General features: G+C 43.9%; 2 protein-coding genes across 2 annotated transcripts; both read right to left on the bottom strand. All coding sequences in view use genetic code 11, as the record gives it.

Annotated features, from left to right (window-relative positions):
* Nucleotides 1–768: 768 nt before the first annotated feature.
* Nucleotides 769–7,747, bottom strand: EGR_06296 (putative G-protein coupled receptor; the record flags this gene model as incomplete). The annotated part of the gene is made up of 11 exons (XM_024495545.1): nt 769–1,194; nt 1,872–1,989; nt 2,414–2,661; nt 3,203–3,454; nt 3,573–3,779; nt 3,919–4,232; nt 4,310–4,622; nt 4,684–4,807; nt 5,241–5,608; nt 6,707–6,741; nt 7,291–7,747. 11 exons carry the CDS (start codon nt 7,745–7,747, stop codon nt 769–771), a joined length of 2,862 nt encoding a protein of 953 aa, XP_024350068.1.
* A 1,918-nt stretch (nt 7,748–9,665) lies between these two features.
* On the bottom strand, nt 9,666–22,973 carry EGR_06295 (WD repeat-containing protein 7; the record flags this gene model as incomplete). Its single annotated transcript, XM_024495544.1, has 23 exons — nt 9,666–9,863; nt 9,946–10,050; nt 10,136–10,235; nt 10,938–11,172; nt 11,461–11,768; nt 13,108–13,288; nt 13,530–13,761; nt 14,047–14,397; nt 14,473–14,738; nt 14,898–15,111; nt 15,198–15,522; nt 15,600–15,817; nt 16,011–16,421; nt 18,134–18,234; nt 18,535–18,724; nt 18,813–18,882; nt 18,967–19,115; nt 19,278–19,397; nt 19,471–19,541; nt 21,401–21,569; nt 21,604–21,685; nt 22,667–22,779; nt 22,809–22,973. The coding sequence occupies 23 exons, from the start codon at nt 22,971–22,973 to the stop codon at nt 9,666–9,668; spliced, it is 4,374 nt and encodes a 1,457-aa protein (XP_024350067.1).
* Nucleotides 22,974–23,330: the final 357 nt, after the last annotated feature.

The raw sequence follows: 23,330 nt of genomic DNA, 5'->3' as shown, positions 1-23,330 counted from the left end.
TCAACAGAAATATCATTTGCTGCAGTTTAACGTAGATAACTTTTGGAGGCTTGTTTTGCTGAGGAGATGTTTACTTACCAACGTTTTTGCCAGCATACGAATTTTTGCATAAAAGAGTTTTGGACACAGCAATTCGCAGTCTACAACCACCATCTGAATTAAAAAACTTTGCAGAAGTGGAAGCTACTAAAAATACAAAATATTCTGGTGTGTTTTTGCATTGCACGTGAGATCTTGCAAATTCTGATAGGAGCATTATTTTCAAAAACACTAAAAATGGGGGGAAAAACGGGACAGAATCTATTTTTTACATAAGTTAGAGAGTGGTGTTTCAAAAGCAGGCACGAAAATTGGGCTGATTATTTCTCCACATTGTGAATCCATCATAAATTAATTGAATTTGACAAGCCGTGTTGGCAACAAAAAACGATCCAAAAAGCATAAAAATTGCAAACAATTGGGCAAAAAATGATGTGAAAGTAGAAATATGTGGAAACAAACATCGTCGGTTGGGCGTCAATTGTGTTCGGCACTTTTAGACCGTCACCGCAAGCCCGCAAAGGCACCACCGCCAGCGTTGAGTCAAGGGGAACACTGGTGACAATTCCAAAAGTGCCAATCAACATTTTGAGCCAGAATCAAACCCCCCGCCTTTCACATTGCCCAGCTCAGATGCGAGGCCTCAGGATCTACGGCCACTGCAAAGCCATAAAACGTGGCCGACCAGCCAAACGGCCAACCCACTCAGTCAGTTAGCAGCCAGCCAGCTTAGTTGGCCAAACCAGTCGGTCGGACGGCCAGCCAGCCAAGCGGCCAACTGTGACCAATCGATTTTGTCACGTGACCTCCTCTCGCTGGCTCTGCATTTACTCCTGCAAACGCATTTTGCCTCCACCGACCTTCAAGCCACGCGCTGATTAGCCCTGTGAGAAGGCATGGCAACCAATCACCGTGTGCCCGAGGCGCTCTCCTATTGGCTGGGCTTGGGAACAGGCACTTTTGCCCATTTCTGTGGTGCAATGGTGCGGTCTGCGGTGCGACAACAGGGTTGGTAGGGGTTTCAGTGGGGAAAGGGAGAGGAGAGGCGAGGAAGGCAATCTCGTTTAAACGATGGGAAAAAGCCGTCTGACCATGTAAAGTCACTCCAGCTGTGGGCAATTTAACAGGCAAAGGGGGAGAGCTGGGTGGTGCATACTGTATGGCATACACTAAAGCGATGGCAGTCTTGGTAAGTAGGCTAACTTTTTATGCCAAAATTGCCCGTTACGACTGTTTCACTTCTTTAAAATACGCCCAAATCAGGAGGGGAGCTGAGAAGCATAGACAGGTGCCGGTTTTTTCGTGCGATGCTTCCCAAAACAAACTCTACTCTGTCGGTTAAATCACATGTGATTGGAGATTGGATGGATTTGCGGATTTACACTTAATTCCATAGTTGTATGCCTTTGCCTAAAGCATTTGGAGTTGGCGTGTTTGGAGAATGTGGCGTAATTTTGACGTGTCGCATTTGGTTTGAAGCAAGAGGGGCTCAACTAGTGGAGTGTAGCCTCCGCCTGTGTGTTGATGCAAAGACTACTTCGCGTCTACTTCACTGAAGGGGAGAAAGTCTTGCTTGAAACTAGGCAGGAGGAGAAAGAAAAGAAGGAGGTAGGTGGTGCCTCTTTTACATCTCCAACCTCCGTATCCACTGGCATCACCGTTTTATGGTAGCCAAAACAAATGCCATTTCCAAGTGTGAAAATAGGGAAGAGAGGAAGCCTTTTTATGTTTCACCCACTTATAGAACGAAAGATTTCCTTGGTTTTTCGGGGCGAAAATCTATGAGTCGCCATTGATACAAACATTGCATTCGAGGAGGGCAAAGAACTCACATAGGTATTTTGGAAGTCACAGCGTGCGGTGTTTTTGAAGAAGTTCGGTGTATAGAAGGACTGTGGGCATTGATTGATGTCGAGCTGGTGCAAATCCACCGATACAGTCACCACTCCCCTTCACCGAAAAGACAAAAGCTATATCAGTGAATGTCAAATTCTTGGTATTTTCCCCCTTTCAATAAAAAAAATTTGGAGAGGTGATATCGAAAAACCTGTTCAGTTCTTAGATGAAAGCGCACCTCACAGGTGGGGTGGTCTAATATTAACGAATATCTAAGACAACTATCAGATGGTAGTGGCCAGACGGATGCTTAACGCGTCACTGAAAATGAGGGATGCAAAAAATGCCTCATGGCTACCGTAAGGGACAAAAAAGGGACCCATTTACTACCGCTGTGATGGTGAAATCTCAAGTAAGCTGACACCATCCGGATTCTCTTCTCCACTAAGGTCCCCGAATATCGCCTTAGAGCTTCACCGAGAAAATGAGGAGTCTTTTTACTGATAATTTATAAGTAGATAGTTTTGAGTAAGCTCACATGAAATCCAGAGTTCTGCGATTGTCAAGATAGCCGAAAAACGGTGTAGCGTAGGTAATGACCCAGCCATTGAAGAATCCATCACAAACGTAGTATGGCTCTGTCCAGTAACCCTCTTCGTAACGTGGAACACGGTAGAAGAGAGGAAAATTGAAGTAGCGTTGAATCTGCGTCCCATTAATGTTGCTGCGAATGTAGGGCTTTGTGGTAATGCTTTCTAGGCCTTGACGACTGGACTCCCAGCGTTCCTATGGTAACAGAAATATGTAGGATTATTTTAGAAAGGATTTACAAGTACCTCTGTAAGACGTATTCTAGGACTAGAAGGGTAGTGGTACCAGAGGGGTGTAGACTCTATGGGTACCATAGTTCGGACGTGTAGAGCCAACTAAATCGGTTATTTAGATTACTACTTCTGAATCAACTGCTTCAGAATCAGAAATTTCCCTCCAGGTTAAGTACTGACGGTAGTGGAGATAAATTAGAGCTCTAGACAAACATCTAGCGCCAAGGCATTCGGTTTCGCTATTCCTTATGTGCAATTTACTCGTCAGGATGTGGCTAATTTTATCCCTGGTGGATGAATCGCACTAAATTAACTGACTAATCAGTGTGTCAAAGAGGAGTAGACACTTGACTCCGTCAGATGCGATCAATTATCAATCCTCCTCTCATCTTCGACTTTCCTAACAAAATAATAAAGAAAGGTATCTTGTCCTGTTGGGGGGAAGCACTCATAGGCCTGAAGGGGAAAAACTGCCATCCGTGAAAAGAAACCAATCTACGTACCTTAAGCACCCGAAACCACGCCTGTTCGGTGTAGTTTCGGTGGTCACGAGCACTCATGTCAATGGCTTCGGCCACTTGTGTAGCCATGCTGGGCTTGTAGGCGAAAGGAGCAAAGAGATCCCACGTGATTCCCTCGTGGTCGACAAAAGCTTGACGGTCAAAAAAGATGCCCGAAGAGACGATTTGAAAGCTTGACAGAACGTTCGCGTACACCTCTCCAAACAGCTCGAACCGGTTGAGTGGAACACCCGACTACCGAAATAAAAACATTTCTACTTGTAAGTGCTTCAAATTAGATTTTCTCGATCCCTGCATGCAGTAACACAGTTTATTGAGAGAATATTAGAGCCATATTTACAAAAAAACCTACTCTCAGATTACCGTAGAGCTCCCCCACAATGTTGTTTTGGTAGTAGGCGGAGAGAAAGTGCGCCAGCCGCAGAGCCACGCGTCCCTCCATTTCAAATTGTGCTTCAGCGCCGTAGCTGACACCTGAAGGCATCTGCAATTCAGCCGGACTCTTTGAGGCACAATTTTCCGGGGTCACGGTGTCTATGTAGGCGATTAGCCGAATGACCTTTGTGTGACACAAAAAATTATTAAAAAGTCGTATCCACTAATATGTAATTTAGATAAAAAATATTTCATTGATTTGGTTGACGGATTTGAAGCAATTTTGTGTGGTGTAATCAAACATTGACCCTTGCTCAACTTACTTCATTGTAGGCTTCCTCATTAAACGTGTAGCCATTGCCAAGGTAGTAGAATGGGATGTCCACATCCCTGCGCTTCCTCTTCACTACGACTGCGAGTCCACCACTTGCGGCGCGATGGCTCCAATTCCTTGTGCGGCGGGCTAATGAACGGCTTCTGTTCACTCCCTGATACATTGACTTAATCTCAAGGGATGGCTCCACTGGCCTTGCATCATGATGGCCAGCAGTATCATCAACTTTGTGGAAGATGTCATCCAGTGGGGACATTTTTTTGGCGTTTAGAAATCCAAATTTGTTCAAAAACCTTGTCATTTCTGTGATGGAGAAAAATGCAAAATTAATCTACCAGCGAGAATTCAGTAGCATGCACATTTTGAAAGGCCTTTCTTACGCAAAGATAAATAATTTGTCGGCAATGTCACAAACTCAAGCGGTGTTGAGTACCATGGTGATCTTCGAGGTCGCTGGACAGGAATCTGGTCTCCTCCTGCACTTTGAAGACGGTCTTTTGCAATTTCGTGGGGAACTACCTGTCTCCAGCCAACAGGGAGGCAGTCAAAACCGTTTTTATATTCCTCTTCCGTTGCCTGTTCTATATCAATGCCCCTGAAGGGGCCATTCTGTTGCATTGGGAGACGATAGCCCGGCTGACAGACACACTCATAGCCGCCGCGAGCAAATCCGTAGCCAGAAAGAGGAACACACTAAAAAGGTGATTGTTAGTAAAGACTTTATGCTTAGCGAGTAAGGACGGTAGAAATTTACCATTGTGCTGGGTTTGCAGCGAGCTGTTCCGGCCAAGAAATAGTCGGGATTTCCCATACTTTGCGGACAGGGATTGAAGTCAATGCGAAGGAAATCCATGCTGGTCACTGTTACACCCACCATTCTAAAATAAAGCATTGGAAGAATTGATAAAGACCATTACGACATTTTACTAAATCGGAAGACTCTATTTTCAAGGGGCGTCGAGTCTAGGATGTGAGCAGGCGCACCTTACAAATGTTGGTAATCAAATGTTTCCCATCCCAGTACGGTTTAATGCGGTTTCAAAGAGGAGTTGGAAATTAGTCAGCGAATTTGGACTAAGTAAGACATGACTCTGATTGATAAAGAGAAAATTTAGAAGGCTTCCACGCTCAAATAAAATCGACAAATTTCGAGTTTCACAAGATAAATGCCAATGATGTGAGATGAACTTAAAACTAAAAATTTGTAAGCACGAAAATACTCTTGGCTGAAAAATTAATACAAGTGATACAAGTAACTAATTTGAATATTTTTCGGCATTTTTCATTAGGCTACCACCTCCACCCACCCACCTGGGTCCCCGCAAACGGTCGATCGGTGAGTAGCGGGGCATGTAGTCCGACAGGGCAGAGACCGCACTCACAATCCACCGATTGCTATGACCGCAGTCGTAGTAGGGTCGAGTGAACCTAACTGGAAGGAAGGTCTCCTTAATACCCGGAGCGTTGGGCCCAAAAAAATTAAAAGCCTCCAACATCTCCACCAGGTTGCCATAGAGGTCAGCGAGGCGGGTTCGTGTAGCGTATTGATTTTTCCCAATTGCGGTGCCTCGATTGTCTGGAATGAAGTTAATACCCATTTCGGTGTCGTGGATGAAGAAGTTGTTGCGATACCACGGCGCCGTGTAATTGCTGTACGGACCTGCCCCCATGTCAGTCGACTTCAAAAAGAAATGCTACCTTTTAATTATAAGTAGGCGTACACAACCAACTTGTGCAGAATTTGTTTAGTAGTGGTTAGTCTACAAATAAAAAAATTATTCCGAAAACTCAATTTAATCACTTTCCGGTTCAGAATGGGAAAATAATCTAGCTTCCCTACTTCATTTTACTCCACAATTGATGCATTGTTTTAACCTTTTCCGCTACAAATTTCTTAATCCAATGCAATGGTTTATATCTGGACATAAGAAATAGTGGCAAAACCCTGAAAAAGAGAAGATCTTGCATATTATCTTACAACTTTTACACCGCCTTCGCCATCAAGACATGAGGGACAGGAGCCCCTCCGGATCATATCTGTCTTTTGGCTCCTCTTTCCCCTATTTTTACTTCGGACACCAGGAAGTGGAAAACAGAGACTGTGTCGTTGATGCCTGCAGTTATCCCAATGCAATAATGAAGGCCACGAAAGTTTGTTTTCCAAAGGTAATATTTAAGCCCGCCATGGAACCTTGGAGTCCATAAATAATTTCAAACTAGCCAAATTTAAAAAGTCGTGTCAAGGTTGTCGTGATACCCAAGTCGTAAGTTGACACCCGTTGAAGTCAGCCAATGCTTACATTATATCAGGACGGTGCCACTGTAAACAACTCTTAACCATACGCATTGGCCCTTGTATGCAAATACACACAACCCGTGGTAGGCTCCCTTTTTGGTTGTATCACTGCACCTTATTTGGTGGGTTGCCGATTGTTTTTCGAGACGACATGTTTAGCGGATGTTTAAGTGACCTCAAACAGGCACTAAACAGTCAACCAAGGTAGCGGCAACTTCTGGATTCATCCTTTTCATAAAATTATTAGGTGTAGCTGGTTTGCGACTGCCTACTGCCAAATAAAGCCAATATGAAACACTCAACGTTTTCCATTTAGGCAATTGACAGCGGTTTTACTTAAATATCACAGAAGTAGTGTCTTACCTCAATTGTATTATTTGTCGGTATCCTTAGAAAATTTGTCTCATCATTCCAATCATCCAGTCTCCTCGTAACCGGTGCAAATAATGGGAAAGTTGTATTCACACTGTCCGACACATACCTGTAACATCAGAACCTTATCAGAGGGTGCCATCTCTGTAATTTGGCAACAACAACTCTATATTGCTAACAAACTCTACTACATCTTTAGAGATAATTCGGGGTGCTGTGGTGGTAGAAGTGGTAAATATACACAAAGAAGGCCTTAGGTCGCTCAGTCATGCAGGCCAAATTCGGAGGAAATAAGGACAGATTCCACTTTAGTTAAGAATCTCTGCTAGATGACATGAGAAATTCACTTGTTTTTAAGTATCTTCTTGCCTTAAACCAGCAGGAAAATCACAAAAGGCCATTATTAGGGTTTACGTGGTTGACTACACCGCAAATTTGCCATGATCCGTGTTAGACATTAGTGCATGTGGGCACAAATGCCTTCTCACACTCTACGGGACATTAGAATATATTATTCTTTTTTGGTTTTGGAGTAGATTTTAGAAGCATAAAATACGCTGTGGCGTCTGAAGTGGAAGAGTGGTCATAATAAATATGGCGAAAAATTGGAACGCGCTACAATATGTTTGGTAATGGAACCGAGTTCTATATACCAGCTAGCATATGAGCAATTCGTGTCCATATAAATTCCACTGGTGTTGACAGCATTCGGTGCCGAAGAGATGTCAGCAGCTCCCGAGAAGTAGTAATAAATGTGGGATGGCAGCAAGGCGGGTCCAGTTCGTGTGTCATTTAAACGTTGGAGTATGTAGGAGAAGAAGAAGGCGCGATTAAGAGCAAGGTTGTGTAGGTGCAACAGCTTCGAACGGTTGGCATACCACACCTGAAGAGGAATTTGGTTGTACTTGGGCATTTGGCTGATGGTGGTGGTGGGGAGGGTGAGATCAGCCTCGGACAGATATTTGCAGTTGTTAGGGTTAGCACGACTCATCTTCTCCATAATAAGGTCAAAGTTATCGCGAGGGTACCAACTGTAGGGACTGAGTGCGGTGGTGTGGTGTAAGACGGGGAGTAGGACGGTAAGAAGGCTGACGATGATGACGACCAGGAAAGTAAGAGCATCTTCTTTGTGAGATTTGGAAATTTTCATCCTTTAGGGAAATAAAACAAATTAGGATGGGTTTTTCCTACCATGTATATAGCGAGTTTTATTGACTTAAATGTAGAATAAAGCAACATGTATTAAAACCAACCGCAAGCACTATATGGTTTTACATAAAATATTGAAAATTTACCGTTTAAAAAATTGATTATTAAGGGAAACATTAACTTTTAAGCTATTTTAGGCTGTGATTACATTTGATTCGGAAAATCAAAAAACAAATAAAGTGCAGCCGACAAGTTCGAATTGTGGCAAAAGATAGGTCACATTTAAGCATAAAGTAGCTGTGCATAATAACAACAGCTCATCAAAATAGATTACGATACCTGATTATTTATAGAGACTACAGGCTGTGAGTCATTCTATAACAGTTTAGAGATATTTTGCGCTCAGTGTTTACTAATATGATCTCATATAGCCATATAAAATGAGCCCAAATTGTTACCATATTTACTGCAAATGAGGTTAATTTTGAAATTCAAAAAACAGGTTGGGTAATCTATCTTTTGCCAAGGTGATTCATTTGTTTCCCTTATTCAATCTCCTATTTTTGACTCCGTCCTTGATGGCTCTCCTACTTTATCATATGTCAGCCCTTACAACAACCACGTATAAACAAAAGATGTCGTGCCCAAAATTTTCTTGACTTTGAGTAGATAGGTGATTTTAATGTCACCAGTGCAACTGAAAAATTGGTTTTCGCCCCTTTAAGAGAAGTAACGAAATAGTAGGGAAAAACGCATTGACTTTCCGGTGCTTAATACCGAATAGGGTCCTACAACCAAACCAGCTCATATTTTAGTAGCTAATTGCAGGAAAAGTAGACCAGAAGCAAAGCTTTTTAATAAAGAAACAAGGCATTTTTGCACCTATTTCTTCTCGTTATTTTTTACTCCCCAATGCCGTGAGGACCTCAGTTTTCTAGCAGAAAAGCACAGGAGACTTCATCTGTTAAGGTACCGTAGACAGTTGCAAAACAGATCCTTTGGAATGGTCATCTTTGGTATCGCTTCGGTGATTAACGGCCCTCTTGCAGGTCACCGATTGCGGTGGACACTATTTTGAACACTTTCTCTTAAGCGTCTTCCCCGATTTGTTCATCCACATCCGTTACTTTCCTTCGGCGACGTCAAAATTTGTATAACTATCCATAGAAATCGAGACATTTGCCTTTTTGGGTAGGGTTTCATTGTCACCACAACCAATACCTCACCTCCAGTGTTTTTTGAGGTTGTAATACGCCAATGTGGCAGAGTAGTGATACGACCCGCGCAGATCGGAACAGCCCGCAATTATTGACACGCAACTAAGCAGAGCCCCGAACCACTACACATACACCCATCAAATACCAACTCGCTGTGTGCTACTTCACACTAGTCATCAGCCAACACTTTGTCGACAAGATTTTCCGTTGTTGACGGTAGAATCCGAGATCACTTCTGTGGCACTCAAATCCATCGTCCAGACCTGTGCCCATTGGGGGGAGAGAGAGGCTCACCAATACTACCATTGTTGTGAAACCTCCACCACTTCTCCCCTTCAAAAGTCCTCGATGGAGAAGACTGATCTGATTGACGGTGCAGCCTCAGCTACCAGGTCCGTCGAACTCACTGGTGACTCGACGCAAGAAAACGCCCAGTAAGTGGAAAAGAACTCATCACTTCTTGGGTGGAATAATTATCGATGCATATGATCAGGGTAAACACATCACCACATCAAGTTGATAGAAAAAGGAAGGACATCTCACAACATCTGCCACACAACGAAAGACCGGCAGAATGACAAACGAATAAAGAGACAGGTAAGTAGATAGAATAAAAGAGGAGGGGAATAACCAATTTTCAGACAGGCACCTGTACACAATAAAAAGTCATCCTCCGCCCCCCCAACCCTCCCCCGCCCAAGTCTACAGGGTCACGGAGCGAATGAGAACATCAGCATGCAGCACATTCACCACTCCCGGTTCGGGCCATGTCAGCACGATCTCTGTGGGGTCCAAGGCGGCGGCTGTTGAGCTGCCTGGACGCTGAAGGGGTCGAATGGGGTAAGTATTCAACGCTCGCACCTGTTGGCTACCAATTCCAAAAAGACCGGTCGAGAAGAGCTGTAAACCAGGTAGAAGGGGTGAATCATAATTTAGTAGATCCTCCAACGATGAACGATTCAAAGGGTGTGGAAGCACTCACCTGCCAGGTTTTGATAGTGTTTTCCTGCATTGAATAGGAGGCAAGTTGTCGACCCTCGGAGTTGAAACAGACGGCCGTGATTGGTGCGTTGTGGGCGCTTGTAGACTACAAAGAAATACGGAGAAGGCAGGAGCGGTGCACAGCCCTGAGAGGGGAGACAACTCGCCAGGAAACGAAGTGGAGCACTTACGTTATATCTGCCGCTCTTGAAGTCGAAGAAAATGAGCATTCCGTTGGTGCCACCGACACAGACCTTCTGAGCTCTAGTGTGGCTGTCCACTGAGTGGAATCTGGAGGAAAAATTTTAGGCTTCATCAATAGGTTCCAAGTGAAAAAACGCTCAAGATTGGCCGATTACTTCCAGCCAATCAAATGACCCTCCTGGCCCATCTGGACAGGGTAGCGTCTTTGAAGCTAACAGAAACACGCCTCGCGCAGAGCAGCCGACATACAACAATGCAACCCTCCAACAGCGGATGTGTTGTGGGGAAAAAATTTGCGAGTTATCGCTGATATGGAGAAGTCGCCCACCGTAACCCGAATCCATCGCATCATTTTCGTCTCTGCCCCAAGGGGGAGTCGTTCAAACCCCTTTACCAACTTCCATCGTTTTCGGTGTTGGGATTATCAGCACAAAAGTGGGCCAAGACAACTGGCAGTCCCGGAGATGACACTGCAGCCTCCACACCAGCTGGATGGATGGCTATGACCTCGCATTCCATCCTACCAACCTTACAACATCAGAAATCATTCCAATGTTGTGTGGATGACACAATCATCATCCAATTGCAATCTGATAATAGTTTTCACGTCAGAGATGGAAGATGTGCGTGGTTTTACACCATGAACAGCCTAAATTCGACCAAGGACCGCCAAAATCACACCACTTGTGAGGTCTACCAAACGTCAAACCTCTATCAACATCAAAACGAGATTCGAAACAACCAGGACTAATTTCCAGTACAAAAAATGCTACTGAATTAAAACCGTACCGTTGAAGGATAGGAAAGACAGCATGGAGGCCCCTCTCCCTCAGTCGGGTCCGGTCAACGCACACTAACACAACTTCCACCAATTCAGGTAAAATGGGAGTCATCTCGACACCGCGACGACTGCTCAGCTCTGTGAGCACGCGCAACACCTCCACTGCGGCCTTTAGCAGCGGCAGCGGCTGACCAGTTCCTGCAGCCTGATTGGTTGGTTGGGAAGGATTTCTGACGCTTTTATCTGAAATCAAAGAAGAAAATATTTCATGCAAATCCGACCAATCCGGTCCGAAATAGGCCATTGACGATGTGATAAAAGTTATTCTTAATTGAGGTGAGCAATTTTGTGGGTTCAAAATGAGCGAACTCCTGATTGGCTGACTGATGGAGGTAGTTCAGTTATAAAGTATAAATTTTAAGGGAACGGTTTTACCCACAAAAAAATAACAATCTGATTCGGCACAATGGTTGCAAATCACGACTCCTTAAGAAAAAATCTTTAGCAATGAGCGCCTTCCACCCAACTCACTAAGATGCCTTGACAACTCTGAACCCGAGTTTACAGCGAAAATTGGAGACGCTAGTGCCGGAGACGACACCACCACCCGCAGTAGTCGCTGTGAGTTGCCACCAATCTCCGCCGAGGTATTGCCTGCGTCAACAGCAGTAGCGTTAGAAGTGAGCATCGCATTCAGAGTCTGTGGACCCAGTCGACGCAGCATGAGGGAGAGGGTGAGGATGACCAGGTGAGGTCGAGTGAAAGTCAAGCGCCACAACGCCTGACGGGAAGCGCGAGCCACGTCGCGTTGTCCATTGAACACCTCGCCTGGTTGAAGACTGGAAAGAGAAAGAATATGAAGGAAGTAGAAACACCCAAAACACCTTTCTAACCTAGCTGACATGAGCCTTCTGCTATAGAACGGACCGCAGAATCAGACTGGTGATAGATGGTACTGCTGCGATATGTTAGAACGAATTCGGAAATCAGCTTCCACACCGGATCTAGTCTGCTAGCCTTTCCGTAGGTAGAAAATCAAGCTCCTTCCATATTTCTACATCAGTAGAATATGACCAAGCACTTTTAGTCCCTTCAAAGAAACTGACAGCCTACGCTAGTTGCTATATAAGAAAGATATCTTCCGTGGAACGCTAAATCCGCGGTGTCTGGGAAGGTTGGGGCCGAATAAAGCGAAAATAAAGACAATTCAGATCAATGATTAAGTGGCCTTAAAATGGCGAGAAAGTGGAAAATAAGAACAGCTAGTGATGTTCGTATGAGGAAGAAAAAAAGAACGGATAGAGTAGGAAAGGCTTCTTCTGTGTATTGAAGCAGTGCCGAGGAAATAATTCTCCACAAAGCAGTCCACTAGTAGGAAGTGGCAAACAGAAGCAGTCAAACCGACTGCTGCTGCTGGGGGTGGAAATTGTTTCACCAGAATGGAAGGTCCTCGCAAGGTCTTCCTCCTTTCACTTCAGTTGGACTTCACTGGGCTGACCGAGGTAGAAAATTAGTCGCAACGCTGGGAAGGAAGCGGAGTATATGCAACAGAATCAGCCTATACGGTGGTGACATGAAGTTGTGAGGTGTTGATACAACGACAACTGTGATGTTACACGTAAGATCTTATGGCTTAGATCAATGACGCGGCCTGAGCACGGAATAGGGCAGCGAAACGATTCAAGCAGGAAATGCCGAAGGGAACGCAAAATTCACGCAAAAACGAACGTCCTTGGGAGGGGGGGGGGTTATCGAATACTACAGGCGAAGTGAATAGCACTGAATAGGCGCGGAAGTAATCACGGAATTCAAGAGCAAGTAGAGTTAGTTAGGTTTTCAATCATGTCTCCAGTGATGCCTCCAAGTTTCATTTCAAGAAGAGTCACTTGAAGAAATGTAAAAAGTGGTATCGGTCTATTATCATTGGCTAAAGTGCCTAGCATCTCGTGAACCGTGGTAGCGAAAGTATGAGGTCCTTCAAAACTTTCCGTCGACCGATTCGCCTGTTTTGACTGTTTCAAAGGTGTTTCTTCTTGCACAGATTCGAGGTCAAAGAAGGAAGAAGGTAGCAGAGAACACTTATCTTCATTTTATGATGTACTACGGAGAAAATTGTATGAAATTTTTAGACTATCGAATGCTACTGAATTTGAATAGGCAGTAAGAGCACTGACATACTCCGCCAGCTGGCCGACTTCGCTTGCGATTAGACTGAGTAAGGAGTTGAGGAGATGTGCTGTGTCCACGTAGGGCTCCCACAGTGGAAATCCCCGACCGAGGAAATCAATGGCAGTGCGACGGATGGGAGAGGCAACTTGGGCCAGCGCCTGTCGCTTGGTTCCGTCTGGGGGTGTGTAGTCTACAAGACAGACAGGATAAACAACCGAATAAATAATTGCTACCAAAAGGGAAGAGACAGATTACCCAGATTCCCTCACAAACAATGATGCAGTGGGGTAAGGTCAGAGATTGGCTCACCGAAATCGCAATAACTGAAGGAAATTCTAGCACAAGTCGAAGGCAGCTGCTGACAACGAGCACACACTAGTGCGCAAGACTGACCCAAATGAATTTAAGCGCACGATGAGATGTCACCCTACCAAGAAAGACCATGAGGGCGGAGGCAATGCGTCTAAACACCTCGTCCTCCATCACTGTAGTCGTGATCTTGACCTCAGGCGGGAGGGGATGATAGTAGGGCGAGAGGGAAGCCGCAGCAGAGGTTGGAGGATAATTCAGCTCCACGCAGAGGTCACGTGCTGCTAAGGCGGGACTCAAATGCTCCGAGACGACTCGTGTTGCTATGGCGGCAAGGATGAGGATCGCGCAGTTCTGAAAGGTGATACGTGAATCGGGCGAGTGAAAACGCAGACCTCTGATCATGTTAGATAGGCTACCAGTGTCACCTAATGAAAGCAGCTTCCAGACAGGTATATCTAATAGCATCCGCACAACCAAAATACCTTGAAATATTCCTTTGAAAGGCATATGTAAACAAAGGAATTGATAACAGGAGTCCCCTGCCTTAAAGAGGATTTAAGAAGATGGAAGAAGCATGGAAGCCTGAATCCTAAGTTCGATATCCTACATTGCTGTTTAATAAATAAGCAGACTCACCGCAACGCGATACCGATGCACCGACGATGCATTCAACGGTCGAGACGGTCCAAATGCAAATGAATCGAAAATCCCACTTTCCAACTTAATCGACATTTTTAGCAACTCCTGACTCTCGCAACAATCTAAAGCTGTTGGTGTGTCGGTTGATCCAGCCGCGTCAATGTGATTGGCAGCACTTCGGTGCGTTGGAGCGCCATTGACTATGCCGTTGGTTGTCGCATGGATGCTTTCTGGGAGATTTTTGACCTCGGGGAGGAAGCGAACCCATTGATTAACGAGATTGCGACGCTCCTCAGTTGAAAGTGAGTCCAGGAGGGAGTAGGTTAGTGTACGGGCGCTATAACGCATCTGTCACCGGAAAATATTCGACTTGGTACTTAAAAGCTACTCATATGAGTAAGCAAGCTAAGAATCCTGACTCACATGCAGGCACTTAGTCTGCCAGCGTGCCAGAAGGGTGTGCAACCTCATCTGATGGAGAATGTTGGAGGAGGAGGATGTAGAAGAGCAAATCGACCTTATTAAGAGGGAGTCGATGGGGATAGATGAAGGAAAAATTTCGGCTAATCGATCAGCCGGCATGCAACACAAGGCGTCCGCAAGAGCAACTTGAACGAGACGAAGATTTGTGACGACCTTCGTCGACAGGGAAGAATCATAATCTGTTTTATCAATTGCGTCTGGTGGACCTAATCCAAAATCATACAAAGATGCCTCTGATGCCTTTATAAGTGTTAAAAGCGGTATATTTAAAGAACATGAAGAATTTATGAACATTTTAGGATAGGCGTGGCAAATACTACAAAATTCTATATTAGTAGGAGCAAAGAGGCAAAAAATTAACTAACAAGGGATGCGTAGCGTAAGATAACCCGCCATAGAGAGGCACCCTAAATGCGGTTTTTGTGGGCGCTTGGCCAACTGCAAAGCCCCCAGAACTTGCACATCGTATTCAGCTGAAGGATCATCAGACCATGGATATATCACAGACAGTAGGAACTTCACGAGGCTTCCACAGTCTTGCAAACTCAACAGAATGTCATTTTCAGTACTCTCCATATCCTGCAAGAAAAAGGCGTTTGTGACAAAAACGATCTATATAAACCAATTCCACTAATAATTTATTGTAGGATTCATTTCAACTGCACCTTTGAAGATACAGCGGAGGAGAGGAGATTTGAAATGAGTGCTTCGGGGTCAAAATGAAAGACAAAGGCGGCGGGTCCCCCACAAGCATTGATTCCAACGCTTTGAAGGAGAAGTGGTGGCAGGAAGCGTGCTGATTGGTTAGTGACTGAATTTCGGCGCGTGATCCGTCCAGCCGCTGTGCGATGACTCACACTCGCTGCGGAAGCGCTCTGATTGGCTGGGCAGGTAAAAAACGAAGGGAGGGAGGGAAGAGGGCTGGAACCGATTGTAAAGGTCTCGGAGCCGGTGTTGAAAATCTCCACTGCGGTTGACCCCATCTCACAACTGAACCGAGAGGCGATTGAATAAACGGGGGTACAGAAAATTAATTTGCCAGTTTAGAAGCAAAACCCCTAACCTACCGTTCTAACTGCCCCGAACGAATATCCCAAACGGCCAATGAGCCGTCAGCTGCTAAAATCAGCAGCAGCATCTCAGCCAATCGCCAGCTGATGGCGTGGACGGTGGCGGGAGTGTTTGCATAACCCCCCGAGGCTGTACGAGCACGAATAAGCGTGTATTTATCGTTTGGGAAGAGGACGCTCACCGTGCCGTCATCAGCCACGACGATCACACAACCCTAATCGGAGCAGAAATGAGACAAATGGAATAGGAAAACGGTTACTCAAAGACAATCAATGAGACATTAGTATTAACTTTTGACGAAAAAATTGCCCAATTTGCATTAAGAGGGATGAAGCCGACCCAAAATAAAGCGCCTTCAAGCATTCCGTTTCTATCGGCCTTAGTTAAATTGAGTACTTCCAACTCACAGCAAGGGAGGAGGGCCTAGTCACAGGACCCACAAGTAGCGCTATGATCGGTGCAGCGTGGTTGTAAAACACCGCCAACGGATTTGTCTCTCCTTTCTCTTCATCTTCGAAAAGAATGGCTTCCAAATCCCACAGACGAACGGCAAAATCATCCCCACCAGACAGGAAGAGATTAGGACGAAAGGTGGTACTATCGAGAGCGAAGGAGAAGGGATGGAGGAGGGCGAGGACAGCTCCGTAGTGACCTCGAAATCGATGGGAGGAGGCTGGAGAAGTGATTATCAGATCACCCGTGGAGGTGCCACGAATGAGAAGGGGTGGAAGTGAGCGCCTTGGTGTTGCATCGGTGGCGTAAGTGGATGCGTAAACGATGATACAACTGGTGACAACATCGGTGGGAACAGAGGTGTGCTAGTGTGGGAAAGGAAAAACACCAGCTACTCAAAAGTCAGTTTATATAGATGGATGCACCTTATCGCTGAAAAGTGAACAAGTGGCTCTATTAGAAAATCGCCGTCAAATAAAACAATTCTAAGTGTATTTATAGAACACTCAATATTCCGGAGAGGGTTTGGGAATGAAATAACATTTTGAGGAGGAAAAAAAGCTTCAGTCATTAACCAAGAGTAACCCAAATACAACTGAATATCGTAATAACAAATCAAAGAACAGAAAAATTTCTTACCCAACGGAAAAAATAACATTTAAATTGGAGAAAAGGTGAGGTGAGAAAATGGAGTTCAAATAAAAGGAACCAAGCATAACTCACAGCCAAGGGAGTACCATCGGGGGTTCAGAATACATGAATCTATCCAGCAGGGATAAATTTCAATGATCACTTTAGAAATTAAAAGGTACTCATCAAGGGATACGTGTAAATTCACAAGCTTTGGACGCGAATTATTCGAATGGTAAGATGAAGTTGGCTAAAAACCCTTTTTTGATCGTAACGAGAAGACGCAAATAACTTTGTGAAAAAAACGAAATTAGCCATAAAGGATTAAAAAAAAGAATTGGACTACGGTGGTAAAAAATACAAGACCTCGAATTTGAACACTAACCAATCAGAATTGGCCTTAAACGTAGGACAAAGACAATCCACCTAACAAGTGCGATATTTCAAGAGTGCTCCAAAAAACAAACGGTTGTTCCTTGAAAGGGTAAATGCAAACTTTAAACTGGTGATAGCGAACTAAGGGAAAAATTAATTGGCAATGTGTTCGGCATTAACCAAGGTCATCAATCAGCCAACTATATTTCGCCGTGAAATACAGCAAAAAAAGGAATACAAATATGTGCAACATTAAGTAAAAGCGGTAAATTTGGAAGATGAAGCGGCATCTGGCAGCCAGTTAATCACAATTCATTATAAACCATCGTGAAAGATGATAAGGGCGAAATTCCAGTCCATAGATGAGTCGTCAGCCAATCACAAATTTCAATGTGCTCAAGCCAAGTGGCCGAATACAAACTGCATCTATATCTGGAATTTCGCCCCTTTTCTGATTGAAAATTTGCAAGGCAATAGACAGAAATAGAAGGCCCAAGCAAAACAAATAGAAATTCCAGCTTTTCATAATACAACGGTACTAAAGTAGTAAGCTTTGGTAAAATATTCCAGAATAAAACTGTTTCAAGGCCTACGAATGTACAGATTCCTCAGCTTGAGGTAAAATTGTAGCAAAAACAAAATCAACCATTAACCAATGAGAATGAGGCAAGAATCGGTCAACACACATTAATCATGTGTTAAGCTCTTGTTCTAATTCACATAAACTCCTGTGCTCTAACCAAAAAATGTTACATAAACCGCCGTTCGCGAAATGTGATCGAAGGGAATCTGAGACATAAAAGTAACCAAATAGTCTACTTGGAAAAAATGCCAGCACAACCAATAAGAGCCTGATTTTCCATCGAAAATTCGAAACCTCCCAATTGACAAACTCGTAATCCTGTATTTTTCACTTGAGAGAAGTATCACCTCATCGAGGAAAGCAAGTCGCAAGAACGCAACAAGATGGGGATCTAGAGATCACAAGTCACTGAAAACCACACTAGAAATAGAATACTTATAGCTAGTCAAATAAGAAATGAGAGTGTAAAATAAAAGTGGTGTAATTTACGTTGAAAAATGCAACTTCCGTCAACAGGTGTTTTGAGATCTTCTGCCAAACATCGGAAAGCCTTGTTCGCAGAAACGGGGGTATTTCCAAGAGCTTCTCACCTATAAAAAGCAAAGAATCCTAAAAAACACCACCATTTTCCGTGTTAGAGTTACCAAAGTCTCTTGTTAATAAGCCAAATTTAACTTATTTACATTACTCCAGGAAATTTCCAAAGGATTGACCAATCAGAGTAAGAAGTAGCCAGGTAACCAATAAACGTACAAATGCTAGGACAAACGACGAATGAAATACGAGCTTCAACCCCGTTGACCAATAAGCAGCACCTCCGAATATCACACGCCATCACACGCCAATATTAAACACCCTGCTACTTTGACATAAAAAGGGGAGAAAAACACCTGGCTCGACTAGTTGATCAGTTGTGAGGCCCCAAACACAGAGTGTCCCATCTGAACAACCACAGAGAAAGGCGTCGACCACCTTTTCGGGGGCTCCGAGGCGAAAGAGATTCGCTTTGCACATCTTCGTAACAGGAGTATGCTGAAATTGGTATCTAATGGAAAGTTTCAGTCGTGGAGCATCGTTCATCTATTGGAATCGAGGAAAAAAAGGTCTGATTTCCAGTGTCAGAAGACAGTGCGGAGCAGAAACAGTAACAACAACAACAACAACATACCCTCAGTTTTATGACTAGCTGCGGTTTCAGACTGGCCACTTGAAGGCCACTTCCTATCCTGAAAGCGGAGCTAAAACCGAAGAAATAATCCTATCAAATATCGCAAAAAAGCCCCCACTTCTTTACCAAAGTGAGCCATATTTCAGAGACCTACTTTTTTGGGAGATGATAAATACAAACTTCACCAACGTTTGTGTAGATTGCCAAGTATTCGCGATGGAAGAAACTGCCACCCACGTAGTGCTCCTTAGGATCACAACTGGCATGAAAAGTTTGTGTGGAACAGTCGATTGCATCCAAAATCTGCAAAAGTGGTTACAATTTCAGACAACAGCTCAACCAGTTAAAATGAAACAATTGGTCAACCAATAAAAAAATTTGCCCGTTCATACTGCGCTACTTGATTGGCTATGGATTGACCAATCATTTATTTAGGCCTTGTAGACCTTCAAGTGGTAAACTCACCCTCCACTCCTTCACGCAGATTAGTAGAACCAGACGAGGCAAATGTTCACAGCAATGAATTTGCAGAATAGGAGAATTAGTCGGAATTGTTCGCGACTCGTGTTCATAAGTTGTGGAATTCTTCGGAGAGGAAGAGAGGGAGAATACAAATTATGACTTGTCATTAAGAAGAATGAGGTTAAGAAAAGCTTACGAGCGTTTCTTTGCCTGTCAGTGTCCATACAATGACCACACCAGAATTGGAAACTCCTAAAACCACTTCTTCTGTAATAAAACAAAAAAAACTTTAGTGGAACTTAGCTAGATTTACTCAATACTTCAGTCATCCTAACTCTGTTAACATGCCGATAGCCTCTTTAGGAACAAACGACGGGTTGTTCTAGCGGCAATAACAAGGGAAATCAATTAAATTTCCTGAACTGGATGCCCCCAATGTTAGTAACTAAAGCAACAGCGGAAGAGCCATCGAAAGAGGGCGGAAAGTAGACACTCACCCCACATCAAGTTGGTAGCTGCGAGGCTTCCCTAAAACTTTGAATCATGAGTGCCAAGCGAGAGAGAGGCGCTGCTTATCTGCCCCCCTAGCCCCAAATTCCAAGGCTTCCCTCCCCCATTTTTCCTCCCGTCAGATTACGAGAAGCTGAGGATATAAGAAATAACAATGTGCCAGGGAGGAGCAATCCCTCCTAAAAGCTACCTTTTCTCAAATAGCTCTGTCTCGACGCAAATTTTCCTACAACTAGCGAGTTGGGTGAGAAATGCATTTGTTGTCATGTACTTTCTCCCTTGGACCAATGGGAAGGCAGAATTATAATCTCATGGCTGACAAGCGAATGGCAGACAATATGGGGACGATTTTATGGTTCTGGGTTACTTTGTCCACATCGGCTGTAACAATTTCACGCGTTTAGAAAAAGCTAGAGTAGTCACCTCTATGAAATAGACATGAAGCATTTGTTCCAATCAAGCACGCTCCTCCTCCTGAGTGTGCGGTAATTAGTGTTAGCAGGGTTGCGTGTTTACGTGCTACCGCCTCTCCCTTACAGGCTGTTATTTCAGCTGGACGTTCACTCTACAGTGAGTGGCCAGAGTGCCTAATTGCACAAGCTTCCTCCCTTCCTCGCCCCCTACCCTCACCATTTCTCTTAAATGGTTGGATGTGGTAGACAATCATCACAACAACTACGAGTAGATTGACTGATCAAATTAGGTTTTCTCATGTAGCGAGACCACCAGTTCTTCAGCAACGACTGTGCCCCATTATTTTGCAGTCACTTTTAACGCATCAGTTTAGGTGCTCCACATGGAATATGTCTTTTTTTCAGGATCGGGGTCGGCCCATCGACAAACTCACACTGCATTCATTTATGTTGTTTACAAATGTCTTGCAAGTTGGGAACCTCTAAGCTTACTGCTAACAACAGACACGTCAGCAGATGGATAGATGGTGGCTAGGCGCGTGGTGTCTATTCTCGCCTTGCCCCATTAAACACTGAGTTCATTGCTACTTCGAGCTGCCATGGTTCCTTCCCTGACAGAACATGTACACGAGCGAACGATTGTCCGGGTTGTACAAACAACCAACCGGGTAAAAGGATGCACGTATGAGGAAGAAAGGTGACGTGTGAAATGAAACAGTGGAGCCGAAGACCTTCAAGTGGAATCACATCACGAAAAGTCTGCATGGGAACATAAGGCTGATGTCACTCAGCTACAATGTGATGCAAGAACATATAAACATCACTATCAACGCAAACTCGCACACACACGCAGAGAGAGAAGGCAACCCTGACTAAAGTAGGCACTCTATCTCACTATCACTTCACAGACATTCACTGAAATCAGTAACTAGCACATTTTTAAAAAGATGAGGAAAATCCCGCCATTATCACTTCCAGGAAATGAGCTGAATTAGAGAATCTGCTGCATTCTCAAACAAAAAGAAGTGAAGAATAAATTGAGTAGATACCTTAGCACCCTTCAAGCCCGTAGAGTCCTCGATCAACAATAAACACATTCTTGAACATTTTTTGCCTGGTAACGCGCGAGCTAAATGGGAAAATCTGGCACCTCTCCACGGAATAAGGAAAGAGTTGAAGACACCTGCGAAGATGGTAACTCACGCTTGAGATGGGTGTGAGTGAAGAGGGCGAAGTCCTGGATCCAATTGGGATGGGCATTGGAGGCAAGAGTGAAGAGGTTGGAGAGCTGCAGTGCATGCATGACCACAATGCAGGGGTACTGCCCACTGCAGAAGAGTAGGTGCGCATCAGTGAAGCTTGGCTTGAAGGACTGGAAAAGGTAAGCGTAACAGTATGTAGCCTACCTTGATCCGCGTATGGTGATAGATCTGATCAACGCGAATATCCAGGCAGGTCCCGTCCTCCCAATTCCAGATTGCGAGCTCACTGAAGCATGACAAACTTGCTTAAGGAGTCTAAGGTCTTAGAGATTACATTGAGAGTTACAATGGTAATGGAAGGGATGGAAAAAAGCCTCTATATTAACCTGTTTTGGTATCTTAAATCTTCAAGCTGACTAGAGGACTCTAAATCTAAAAAGGAGATTAAGATGGAAAGATGTTCATGCCAACTTATTTGGATCACCATTACACCCGCTTTTTCCCAGCTGAAAAAGCGACTGGTTTATGAAACACCGTTGATCCACAAGCAATGACCCCATGCAGTTTACAAACAGATAAAGCAGCATGTTAAAGTACTCTATAGCTACGTGAAAGAGAAACTAGTTGTTTTGGAAATTAACCTCAATTCATTTGATTGACAATTGTGACAATGAAGAAGCGTGCAAAAATGAGGGGGATAAAAACGATATCTAAAACAAATCGTAGTTAGTATTTATCGCAATTATGCATCCCTGTCAGTCCAACCCGATTTCGCCTTCACACTATTGACATCGAGAGTTTCTCATTAACGCCTCACCACCCAACCCTCCAAAACGCACGTAGCAAGAGTGCTACCCAAATCCTACGCCTTGTTATGGGTCACGATGCAGTTCATTGGAAGAATAATAAAGGGGGCGAGCTATACTAAAATGCGCTACAGTAAAAAAGCTGGAAAATCCTTCAGCCTTTATTTCAAATTTCCTCTACACTAACGTAATCAGGTTCCCACCATTCCATCGTACTTACTAAAAGATCATCTACTAGAACATAAATAAACACCCTGCATGCTTAAAGTAATCAATAAAAATGAACGGTATCATACGCCTCAAGTCACTAATTCCCACTTCGACAAGCCAATTACATTGTCAAACAAATAAATTAATACATTCCAAACTGGGGCGTCCAATATTGTAATTCAGAACAAAGAACAAACCGCAAGCCCAAAGGCAAAGAGGTTAGATCAAATGCTTTAAGGTGACAAACCCACTTAGTGCTTGAGTGACTGAAGAAATATGAGTCTGAAAGCTTGGCATCAATTCGCGCAAATCCAAGATTTTTAATGGAGCCCACGTGACCAGTGCACATCCACCTCGGCCAAAACTAAAAAAGTAAAAAAAGAGTTTCCCTACGCTCTCCTTGTTGTCAAAAGTCCATATTATTAATTCACCACTCGAGGCCCCAGTGACGATTTCAGAAAACTTAGGCGAGAAGAGAACCTCAGATATCTCATGAAGTGGGCACTGCTTCGACCAGGATACGATGGGTACAACAACAGGACTGCACACTTTAAGCATGATGCAAACTTGTTCGAATATAGCTTCACCTAACTGAACAAATATTACAAATTAGCATCCTTGTTGGACTCAAACGCTGCTCCTTATGAACACCGCATTAAAATTATGAAGTGGAGGAGGGTGTTTAAAAACAATGTTTATTAGCATAAATCTTTGAAACGTTCCATGCACAATATTAAAGTAAAAAAACTTCCCATAAATAGTTAATTGCTTTAGAAGGCTAATATTACTTACAGCCTTCTTAATAATGCACAATATATTTTCAATAACGTTGGTGAAGCAAAATTTATGGCCCTAAAAAAAGTAATAACTTAGTGTTGACAACCTTTTACTAACCATACTTATCTTGTTTGATGA

This window comes from Echinococcus granulosus (genome assembly GCF_000524195.1).
Source record: "Echinococcus granulosus chromosome Unknown EG_S00054, whole genome shotgun sequence".
NCBI classification, from domain to species: domain Eukaryota; kingdom Metazoa; phylum Platyhelminthes; class Cestoda; order Cyclophyllidea; family Taeniidae; genus Echinococcus; species Echinococcus granulosus.
The sequence above is the reverse complement of the archived record's forward strand: the minus strand, read 5'-3'. Positions and strand labels throughout refer to the sequence as shown.